Source organism: Anser brachyrhynchus (assembly GCF_964034855.1).
Source record: "Anser brachyrhynchus genome assembly, chromosome: 7".
NCBI lineage: Eukaryota > Metazoa > Chordata > Aves > Anseriformes > Anatidae > Anser > Anser brachyrhynchus.
The window spans coordinates 18,072,514-18,084,928 of NC_137701.1; the positions used below are offsets into that span (position 1 = coordinate 18,072,514).

General features: G+C 36.5%; 1 protein-coding gene across 9 annotated transcripts in view; it reads left to right on the forward strand.

Annotated features, from left to right (window-relative positions):
• The window catches only part of PDE11A (phosphodiesterase 11A), a 135,180-nt gene that overhangs the window by 52,025 nt on the left and 70,740 nt on the right, over positions 1 to 12,415 (forward strand). For all 9 annotated transcript variants that reach the window (XM_080599490.1, XM_080599488.1, XM_080599492.1 and 6 more), the window contains 3 exons: positions 5,176 to 5,265; positions 8,028 to 8,168; positions 10,483 to 10,547. In XM_080599490.1, the coding sequence (XP_080455616.1) occupies positions 5,176 to 5,265; positions 8,028 to 8,168; positions 10,483 to 10,547 (296 nt within the window). The remainder of the gene's footprint in view (positions 1 to 5,175; positions 5,266 to 8,027; positions 8,169 to 10,482; positions 10,548 to 12,415) is intronic.

Below are 12,415 nucleotides of genomic sequence, written 5' to 3' on the forward strand. Positions count from 1 at the left end.
GTGCTTATGAGCAGAGGAACCATATGGAAGGCTGCCCTCTGAAATTTTGAAGGCGGACTGCTGTGCTTCATCTGGACTTCAGAACTGATGCCATATAAAACAATGAAACAAGGGCAGGTTTATTTGCAGCTTTCGTGTCCTAGCAGTTAATACAGTGGAATTTGGGAATGCTTAGTACTTCCAAATATAAAGCTACAGCTTCAGTGCTTATCTGCAGATTCAAAGGTCTAACTTTGCTCATAACAGTTGGAAAATTTTGGAGATGTGTGGAGATGATAAAGCAATGGGAATCTATCCTTCTGCAGGAAGGAAAAAGTAACAGTGGTCAGGACAGCCATTTGATCTCACTGCTTTAGTTTTGCAGAGAAGATGCATCATCTTCAGACCTCAGCTGAAAATTAAGTGATTGCATATTGCAGCTTCTAGTACTTATCCTGTTCATTCCTTTGGTGTATGTATTTTAGTACTCCTAATATAAAATAATCCCATAACAAAATAAAATTCAGAAACAAAGAGGATGAAGTATTGAATTGGTCCCTATCACTTCACCTTTTTTCCATTGAGGGTTTCCTCCCCTGATAAAATATTGAGTACTTTGTAGGTGAATACAGCTTTTTAGCTTTTGTACGCCATTCTGAATTTGAGGTGCCTGTAGTTGCTACCTGAGGATGCTGCACTTGTTGGACTGTTAGGTATGAGAAATGTGTCAGGTTACCTGGACCCTGTATGCTCAAGTAATTCACAATATAATCTTGTTAACCTGCAATTATCTGAATGCCTTATAGCTGGCACCAGAACAAATGGTTGTCCCTTCCAGCATCTTAGTAGGTTCATTAGATTAGCTTGTTATTCAGACTGAACATTATTTTAATAAAATATACTATTACAAATTTACTGATTTGTTTGTTAATATGCCGCAAGGTACTGTGATGAATCATTGCAACTAATCTTATTTGCCAAAATAAATGAACAAAGTGTATCTAGTAAAGCTATATTTTTGATGTTTTCATATTCTGCCTATTCTCTTTCTTAGCAATTTGCTTTGTTTAATAAATCTGCAGGCTTTTTTTCCTGTCATTAGTTCAAATTAGATATGGAAGGAAACTTCCTTTCAGGAACACTCTCTTTTCCTTCAAAAATATTTTTTAAAATCTCCTTTAGGCAAGGGAAGATAATTTTATGCCTTTTGGAAGGGTATGTCAGCTGTTTTTCTATGAATTTCACACACACATTGTGCATTGGTGTAATGAAAACATGCAGTGTACTCCAGCTTTGAACTGGGTGCCAGTGATCCCTTAAGTTCCAGCATCACGCAGGCTTCACCGTGTAATATAACAATTTGGTAGAACCTGTACAGACCGTGGCTGGTAGAGGCAAGCCGGCCTGACCTGTCCAGTGCTGCGGGAAGAACAGCGGATGGGGAAGAAAACAGCTCTTTCCTGAAAAGATCATCTCACTGAAACAAATTAAAATAAGCATGTGTTATCTGGGTCTGCTCCTGTGACATACTGAGTAACAGTGTATCTATGACCAGCCATAATCTGTCCTTTTTCTAAAATCTAGGCTTCTGCCTAATTTATTTGCTATTACCAAAAGTCAATAGTATATTACCAAACCATATCTGTGCTGGAGATTTAAGATATTAAAACATGGACTGTGCTTTTATGCTTATTATAAGTAAAATGCTTTTATTTAAGAAGCGATAGTAATGATCAGCAGGAATGGAAACAGAATTGCGGTGCATTACGATTCTGTATTGCAATGTATTGGAGCACCAAAGGATCTGTAATTATATACCTGTAACTTAAAGAGTTGTCTCCAGTTTATAGTGTTATATGCTATTTCCTCAACTCTTTCTTTGTGTTCCCCTCAGAGGAAAAATCCTCGAAGGGAATCTGCACAACAATACCAGCTCATTATAGTGTGTGGCTTGGTCAGAAACGAGCTGAGTATTGTTACTTCTTATTTGTTGGAGTGTCAACAGCTGTAATATCAGTAGGTTGGAGGTGCTTGTAAAGACTTCCTTTCTCTTAAAACATGACAAAATAAAGCAGAAAGCAGTCTCAGGCACTGCAGACTTAATTTTGTAATTTGAAGTCAAAATGTGATAACTGCCTTCTACTCCATTCTGTAATTTTTGATGAAAAAAATCTTATTTAAAATTCAGATACCATTAGAAATGTCTATTCTTTATTTGGTACTATATTACAACTTGCCAATGACTGTTTTATGCAGCAGTTGTCCTTATGGCTCAGAAAGTACGGAAGAGGAAAGACAGTAGGCTTTTGCTCTTACGCTTGCTCTTCTGTAAACAGTGATAATTAATTTATGTCTTATTACAGCTTACTACAGGATGGTTCCTCTCTAACTGATGGTTGATTTTATATATTTTTTTCTTAATACTTGTTGACATTTATTAATTTTTTTCTACTGATTATATTAAACAGCTTGGTACTTGATATCTGTTTTAGTTGTGCTAAACCTTACACAATTAGTTTGAGTGGTGGGAAAAAATGACGTAAGTCAGCTTTTTCTAGACTCTTGACATTTCATGAACCAGTGTTTTATGGATGTTGTTTTCTGTTTAGAAATTGGAATTTGTATTCTGGAGAGTGGTGTTTTTCAGTATTGCAAAACTGTATTTTCTTCTTGCTAAATAGATGTTCTTGCTAGCTGCTTCTGTGATGGCTGAAGGTTCATAAACCGCTTTCCATTGCTATGGTGTCACATCATATTTGGGAAAATAGGTTGCAGTGTGGGACCAATGAATACTAGTATTTACTTATTTTTATTAAGTAAAAATTGTATATAGTCTCACTATGATATATATAATTACTCCAATATCAGATTTTTCTCAAATTTTTCTGCTCTACATACATCTTACTTGGCTGTGGCATTTAGTATTATTACAAGGAAATACAGATAAGTTTTTGCTTCATTTTAGAAGTAAAATCTACGCGCAAATATGCAAAATTCTCTCAGAAGTTCTTACCAGAAAGAATGATGAACCCCTCAGGGATTGTATTTCAGTCCTTGCTTTTCATTTCTTGTGCTCTTTCCTGCAGGTCTGTTGTGATAGTTGACCGGCTTAAATACTACTGTTGCACAACGATAAGGGTTTGTCAAGTCTGAAGTGCCTCACTTTCCTTTAGAGGGAACCATGGTGGAAGCGGACTAAAGTAAAGTGTTTGCAAACTCGCAGTATAGGTGTGTTTGTGTGGATTCATAACACCTGTGGTTACTCTGACAGAATGGCAGCTGCAAAGGTGCAAAATTCAGAGGATCTGAAGATCCTCTTAGAGGACTCATCTTTACCCCAACACAAATAAACTATTTCTGTAGCCTATGGAGTGTTTAAGGAAGATGAAGTAGAACAGCAATTGCCGCGGAGTGTTCTGGTTCTTCTGAGAGATTGCAACTCTTAATTTTTTCCTCAAATAGTCTTAATAGCCCACTTCCCTGGGTTAGCAGTAATTTTCTAATGAAATGGAGTTTCAAAGACAAATGCCAGTTTCTCTATGCCAGAATTTCTCACAGGAGAGGATTGCCTGCAGTGGATCTCCCAGTTGACAAAGACTGGGGAGAAGAATGGTTAGTTGCTGTAGCATTACTTTATTTTTTTTTAATTGGAAATGCTCTTTCACTTAGAAATCACACTTTATTACCAAAAAGGAGAATGTCATACACCTACAATGTGAAATTAATGATGGCGCTACAGAAATGATTACATATAGTTAGTTTAAAGATCACAGTGATATGCTTCAGTGCACCTCACTGGAACTATTTTCAGGCTATTTTCAATTTTCACTCAGTTCAGGATGGGAAGTCCACTTGACTTTTAAGTCACTCCCTGCAGTGATGCTTCCTGCCAGCCTGACTTGTGCCCTGGTCCCTCCTCAGCCGTGCCTAGGTGTTTTGCAAGTAGAATTATCTTTCAGAATAGGTCCAATGGAGCAAAGCCAAGTAACCCTTCTGAATAAGGGTCCCTTCCCTTGTTAGTGAAGTTTATTTCAGTGCTCATACTATCATCTATTTTGTCTAAAGACATCAAGGTGGACTGAAGCTCTCTCTATCAAAGCTTTTCATATATTCTGCTAACCATCTGGTGAACTTCTGTATCGCTTCAGGTACACAGAGGGGCTGACTCTGTAAAACACAGAATACTCCAATTCCCGCTGGCTTCACAAATATTGAGACCATTCAGCACCTATAAAATCTACTTAATATCTCAGACCCAAGTTTGGAACTGCTTTGCAATGACAGTGTGTTACAGACTTGTTATCAGTATGTGGCTTAAAAATGTTATTATTGGACTTTGTTCCACTGTCATCCTTGTGAAAGTGCAGGTCTTACAGCTATTCAAATATTTGACCAGAATGGTTTACTCATGTCAAACAGAAGCAGCCTAAAGTATGGTCAGCTTGTGCCTCAAAATATTCTCCCAGTCCTTCTTGTCTAGCCTCTCTTTCTTAATGGATGGTGATGTATTAAGGCCCAGCTTGCTCCCCTTAAAGGTTTAAATACAAAGGTTCTTGCAGGTCTAAGTCTTGTAATTCTTTTCATTCATTTTAATTTAACTTCCCTATCCTTTCTCTTCCCTTGTATTTTCTCAAGCATATCTGTAACCCTTTCCCCACCCCCTTGTCCCCCTCACTGAGAAGACAATCAGCTTTCTGACTAAGAGTTTTCGATGGATGTGTTATGTTCCACAGTGCTGGTATTCTGCAAAATCTGTGTCCTCTAGAAATCAGCAGGAATGTGACTCAAGCTTGCTGTTTTCAGTTTTTACTTACTTTAGATCTTAGAACAAAAGCAGTCCAGAAAAAATAAAGAATACTTTTGCTGGGGAAGCTGCAGTGCCTACAGTATTTTAATATAGTCTTCAGCAGACAATTGCTAGACTTGAGAATCTGCAATTTTCCAGACAAGTCATAGAGGAAACTCACTGTTGGGACCTATGAAACCAAATACGTTCATTCTTTACTTCCAATTGGTCTTTGTTCCATCCGTTTTCTGTTCCTTGTCTATGATGATTTTGCTTTTTGTTTAGTGTTCTGCTGAAGAGTGAGCGGGCCAAGACCTTCCTGGGAAATGCAACCTAAGTTTAGATCTCTTTGCTAATAACGTGTCTAATTGCAGTTGTTTTTAATGACTGGGAATTTCTTCTGATTCTAGGTGATGCAGATGTATCTCCCATTCTGCGGGATTGCCATATCCAATGCCCAGCTTTTTGCAGCTTCAAGGAAGGAGTACGACAGAAGCCGGGTGAGTAACAAAAACATGTATTGGACCAGTATTGGACCTTCTTTTGTTCCTTCAGATTCCAGTTACGTATATGTGTTTGCTAAACAGTTTTGACTATATTTTACTTAAAAAAAAAAAAAAAAAATGCATTTCTAACAGATAGTGAACTTTACGGAGGCAGCAAGCAGAGAACGTGGGAGGGAAACACTCTTGTTGGTGGCTATTGTTTCCTGGTGTCAGTTTCTTGTTTTGTAGCAGTGAGACAATTGTGCTGGTGACACAGACAGTGCGGTAGAAAGTTACACTGGCAGCAATTCAAACTCTTGTAAAACTCCAGAAATATCAAACCTTTTGGTATGCTGGATTTGTAATATTCAATTCATGTGCAAATAATGTGGATGTATCCTTATAAAAGTAAGCAAGCAAAAAGACCTCTATGTGAAGGATTTTGACAGCATGTGTCTGCATAGATATGTTACATTACTCATTGCTGATGCCATGCATGAGTTGGGGCAGGAGGCTTCAAAGAAGTGAAAATAATACTGAGCTCACATGCCAGTTGTTTCTTGGAGAGGTCTTTGTTTTTTAAGAAATGAAATGGTCATTTGGAGGTTTTTTCCTAATTGTTGAATTTCTTTCAAATCACCTTTCCTTCAATGACAGATAATACTTTTGTGATCGTGGATCATACCTCATCAAAGCTTCAGTAGAAATACCATCTGTGGTGTTGTACTGTACTCTTGCTTCACAAATCTGGGGAAACTATAGTCGGGTGGGTCCTTATATCAAGTGCTAACGTTTTCATATCCACGATTTTAGTACTTCCCACTACTCTGAAAACCAAAATTAGCCCTTTCTAAGAGTGTATAGATTTAAGGGTCATTAAATATTTGAGCTTGTCTTCTGTCTGTGTCTGACTACAGATTACTATATTTTGGGGTGGAGACATGGAACAAACAGGAAAAAAAGCCTGTCTGCCAAAGTGTTTTTTTTTCTTTTTTTCTTTGTTTGATGTTCAAACAAAATATTTTTTTTTTGATTACTTAAAGACTTAAAATTAGCTACAGATTCCCAGCCTGCAGGGAACAATGACAGACTTTTGAGGAATTGGCGTTTATTCTTCTAAGGGAGGCATTCAGCCGAAAAATATTACGTACGTTCTCATTCTTCATAAGAAAGTGGTAAATTCTGGTGGGTGGACACATTAGGAAATTGGATTAGAGATGTGAATTTTTGTTTCTTGTTGCTTTAGCTGTGGGAGGCATAACAAGTATTTGCTGCCATAACAAGTATTTGCTGCCATTTGACAAGTACACGGTAGCCTGTACTTGTGTTTTTGACTTGTTGTTGGTCTTCAGCTTTGGCTAGTCCATGGCTGAAAGTAGTTGAGTAAAACATGATAGACAGGTCTATACTTTGCCCCGCCCCCCCCATCAACCTGCACACTGGTGGTGGCAATTTCCAGTGACTGTGATCAGCATTTTGATGACCACTGCACTTGCGAGAGCTAAGCCCACTAACATTGTTATGCTTACCTATATGGGTGTCCATTAGTTTCAATGCCCTAAATCAGAATAAAAGAAAAAGTTTTGGACTTCAGTTGTGATTTAGCTCTGGCAGGCAGCTAAGTACCACATAGCCGCTTGCTCTCTCTCCCCAGGAGGGATGAAGGAGAGAACTGGAAAGGTAAAAGTGCAAGAACTCATGGGGTTGAGATGAAGACAATTTGCTAGGTAAAGCAAAAGATACACACGTATCTAAGCAAAGCAAAACAAGGAATTCATTCACCACTTCCCATCGGCAGCCACATCCAGGGAAGCAGGACTCATCACATGTAACATTTGCTTGGGAAGATGAACACCATCACTCTGAACATGTCTCCCCCCCCCATCCACGCCCCCTTCCTTCTTTGCCCCAGCTTTTATTGTTGAGCATGTCACCATGTGGTATGGAATCTCTGGCCAGCCTGGATCAGCTGTCCTGGCCATATCCCCTCCCAAATTCTTATGTACCCCCAGCCTCCTCTCTGGCAGGGCAGCAAAAGAAGCAGGAAAGTCCTTGGCTCTGTGTAAACACTGCTCTATAACAAGTAAAAACATTGGTGTTTTGTCACCAATATTTTCATCAAAAGTCCAAAACACAGCATTGTGTGAGCCTCTACAAAGAAAATTAACTCTATCCCAGACAAAACTATGAAAACTTACTTTGGTCTCATAATAAGAAAGAACATAGTCTATTATTTTTATAGGTAATGAAATGAGAAGCTCTTCATTTTAAATCACTGTATTTTACAGACAAAGTTGTTAGTGGTAAATTTGGGTTCAGAGTGTTACTGGAATATAGAAGTCTTGATGTCATCTTTTCTCTCCTAATTTGAACATGCAGAATGGGAAATAAATGAATAAAACAAGTATAAATGCACCAGCAAATTCAATATAGCAAATCAAGTAACTCAATCCATACTGCATACTTGGAGAGTTGCATTACAGCCATTGTTTCATTTTTGGATCAAAATGGAATGGTTTGAAAGATTCCCATTGTTTGCTATGAGTGGTACTGTGCCCGGCGTTGAGCTTAGAAATGAATACTTGTTTCTCTCTTCAGATACACCCACCACCACCACCCCCCACACATTGATTCTGTTGAAATGATCATTAATAACTTTATGTGAAGATTTCATTTTATCACTCATTAAAATCAAGCCCAGAGATTGACTCCTTGTGATGCTCCATGTATTTATTTATTCTGCAACCAAAACAAAATGTTACTATGCTTATATATAGGCTTTGCTGGAAGTAGTGAATGACCTCTTCGAAGAACAGACTGACTTAGAGAAAATTGTCAAGAAAATTATGCATCGGGCCCAAACCCTACTGAAGTGTGAAAGGTGCTCCGTATTACTTCTAGAAGATATTGAATCACCAGTAAGTATGTCTGCATATCCTGCAGAAGGGCTAATATATGAGTAGTGTAGCAGCTTTTTTTTATTGTGGAGAAGTTGTTTCACACCGTATGTAAGTGCTGGTCAGCAAGAATTATTCCAGCATATAATTCTTAAATGTAAATTAGATACAGGTTGAATCTTTATCTAATACCACTTTTTGAAGGGAAACTGAAAAGTACATTTATATTTCTTTCAAGTTAACTAAAGGAATTTAATGGAATGCCTGTAAGTTGTTGGTGGATCCAACTGTGGTGTGATCCAGCAGATGACCTATGATTTGCAGTTTTCTGTGTCATGGAATTTGTCTGTACTGCAGAGCAGCTAGGACAGCTTAACTGAGAAGCAAGGCACTTCTTTGGTCTGCTTAAAAAAACAAAAAAGTGACCTGATTTGTTCTCTTTTATTTTTATTTTATTTTATTTTTTGTAGTAAAAGGAAAGAAAAGCCTTGTCTGTAGATTCATTTACATTTACCTGGAATTTATCACCTTGATGTTTTAAGGCTAAAGCCTCATTAAATAGGTGGTGCTTCCAAACAGTTTTAGAACCATACTTGTTCTTGTGATAGAAGGAAGCTTTTTACATTGAGCAGGTGAAGTGAAAACACGACTTTCAGCATTATTGAAGTATTCTTGTTTTCTATTTTTTGTTTTTTTTTTTTTTTTTCAATTGCTCTTTCCACTTGATCAGGGAATAATTATTTTGTTGTACAGCTCTTAAGTTGAACAGATGGAGGTAAACTATATGAAAGTATATATCAGGAATTGGATTTCATGCATCATTTTTACAAGGACTTTTGCTGGGACACTGTAAACACTGGTATTCGCAGGGTATGAGATCCTCTTTTAAGAATGTCTAACATTGTTATGATTATTGTAATCAGTAGTAAAATAAGTGGCTACCTTTACATTGGTAGCTCCATTCCATGTTTTGTGGCTATTCAGCACAATCTATCCTCCTCTCCTCCTTTCTGTTGATTTGAGAAATAGTTGACAGATTAAAATGTTTGTAATAACATTTTTTCTATTCAAGTATCTTTGGATTCACTGACTCTGTAATTGATTTGCTGCAAGGCTATGACAAGTGTAAATGATTACCAGAGAATCACAAGACTGTATGTATAGCAGACAACATTTGATTTCCTGGAGGAAAGATATGATTCTCATTTCATTTAAACTAATAGAAATTAAATACTTTCAATGGAGTATCCCTAAGTTACACTAGCATTCATAAAAGCAAGATCGAGCTTTGTATTTCATGTATATATTCTGTTACATAATTTTAATGTTTCTAGTTTTTCTCATTCTAGACCCCCCCCCCAGATTTTATAATTACAAAATATAGTTGTACTACATTCCTATTTTTGCAAGTATAATATGAATTTTATTTTTCATAGAGCAGTACACTGTGTTTGTAGCAAGCCGGCTGTGGGTGGCATTTCAATTTTTTTCTGCTCTTAGTACTATTTCTACCTCTGAACATAGAGGTTTTTTTCCAAACCACACACAATGAGTTCTTATTCCTCTGGAGCAAATCCTGAAATGTGGAAAGACAAGGTATTCAGATAAGCCTAAAAAAGGTCAATCGCTTTCTTTTTCTAAATAATCATAAATCTTAGGTTAAGTTGGAATAGAATAGCATCTTGCTGCACAATTGAGCATTTTTACAAGTGGCAAAACAATTATCTTCCTGATTCTGCCTGTTTTGGAGCAGTTATATATATATATATTTATATATTATCAAAGTGGGTCTTTATGGAGTAACTGAATGCAAAGCCATGTCTAAAATACCATCTTTCACATATCACATGAAAGACTTTTACAATACAGAACTGAAGTAGAAGGTGGATATTCATTAGCATCCAAAAATATTATCTGTGTCAAATCAGCTACTCTTAAAATGTTTCATTTGTGTGCTGTTGGCACATATGTTCAAGAAAAATAGGTTACAATTAGTACTGGAAAAAAAATCTGTTTATTTTCCTATATATAAAAACCAATGAAGTTTGGGTAAAGCTCTGTAATTCATGTTCCAAAGTTCTTTGAGGGGGAGCATACTGTTGCAGAAAATAACTTAATGAAGGAATATCAAACTATTTCATTTAGTTTTGTTTGTTTATGAACAATGCATAGTGTGTTTGAACATGAATTCTCCACTGTGGGGGAATATAGAGTTAATTTTTGTCTTACGATCACCGGATAAAAATATTATTTAAATATAGGAACTTTCCATTAATGTTTACTTGATATATCTATAATTTTAATAACAATTTTAAGTTCCTTTTTTATGTGACAGGTGGTGAAATTTACAAAATCCTTTGAGTTGTTATCTCCAAAATGCAGTGCTGATACTGAAAACAGGTTAGTGCTCATTTCTTATATGGTAATGGATTGCTTCATTTTTCACATAGTTTTAAATTTGCTTTGTCTTAGTTTTATTTTACTATGGAACTTTGGGTAGATTTGATTGAAGAATGTGAGCTTACTGTTTTTACCAGGACAAGACTCCTGTACACTTCAAATGGAAAATTGCTTGTGTCAATATTGCTATATACATACTAAAATTATATCAGTATCTCAGAGGAGAAACCAGGAAATAACTAATGCCTTTTTATTGTTGAACTTGTGGAGAACACACAAATGTCATTTTGAATGGTTAATACTGAAGTAAAAATTACAAAATTGTTTTAAAATTGTTTGTTGATCTCTTACAAAATGCCTCCTTAGAGTTGCATTGAAAGACTTCCAGTAAGATTTGATTTCTGTTCTTGTCAAGTCGGAAAACCTAAAAACCACAGAGAACATGAATTTGCTAGAAATTGTGTTCCTGTTACCCCAGACAAAATAAATGTGTATGTTTTGCTTAGCAGGATCTGTATTTAAACATTGACAAAAAGCTAACTGTAGGAAGTAATCGAGATTTCTGTGGGGTTATTGTATTAATTCCTACAAGATAATGAAAACCAGTAACAAAAGTTCACTTAAAAGCTCCTACGTACTAAAGGAGTGGATGAAGATTCAGCGTTATTGTGAGAAAGTTTCTCCTCTCTTTTGGGGCTCAAACTCAGGGATTATCTCATGAAAAAAAAAATATGTATGTAGAAAAATATGTATGCAGAAAAATCATACTGATTCTGAATACTTATTTCCCATGCAGAATGATTGCCATAAAGGTGTAATCCTAACTTCTGTCCATCCTGCTTTCCATAATTTAGCAGGCTTGAAGATTACTTTGTGCTTTGCCATATGTAAGCCCTTCAAACAACATTCAAAATGTATTTATGGATTTATTCTGCTTTTAGTGCTTTACTTCTTTACCTCCAGTGTGGTAAGAAGTTACCACTTACAACATGCACATTCACCTTAGCCAAGGGCTCCAAATTGTGACAGTTCCTAATTATTAATGCTTTTCTTGGATTGATCTTAGCGTTACAAAAATAGTAGCTTTATTTTATTGTTTTTATTTTAGTATATTGTTAGTACAAGCTGATGGCGGAGTATGGGTCCACAAAGACAGACAGTGGTAGAAACTAGATCTCTTCCATGCCCTATCCACCACTGAAGGGCGATGGATTGGTGAGATAAAATGGGAAAGAAAAGCAAGTGATTAAAAATATCACGTTAAGGTTTAAATATGAATAAATAATCTGAGAATCATAAATTACTCCTTTTGACAAAAAGCTTCAGAGTAGCAATTGTTCTTTCCTTGGTCAATTAAAAGGGTGAAAATAAATTCTTTTTGTTAAGGGACAGGGGTGTGAATCAAGGGATGTGGTTGTTCTTGTTTTTCTCAAACTTGATCAGTAGCCAGATTAGTCAACACAACGTAGAGTGGTGTCAAGATAACCAAGCTGGCTCATTTCTTGTTACCATAGTTATGCTAGCATGTTACCAAAAAGCAATTTGTAGTAGCCTGCTCTGCATGTAGTCAAGTAAAGATTATTTTAACTTTGGTCTGAGGCACATGAATAAACAACCCAGTAGTCAGTGTAATAAGACTTACAAAGGTATATTTCTATGCATCTTAATGTAAAGGCTTACTTGTTTTCTTTCATTTTCCATCTAGTAGAGAGTGAAGTTGGTTTTACAAAGATCAAGTTTAGACTGACAGATATGATGTCACACTTGGATCTAGCACAGGCACAGCTTGAGTTGTTGGCACTATAGTGGTAAAATAAAGGTTATTTAGGATACAGAACAATGCCAGGAGCCCTTGACATTTGAGCATT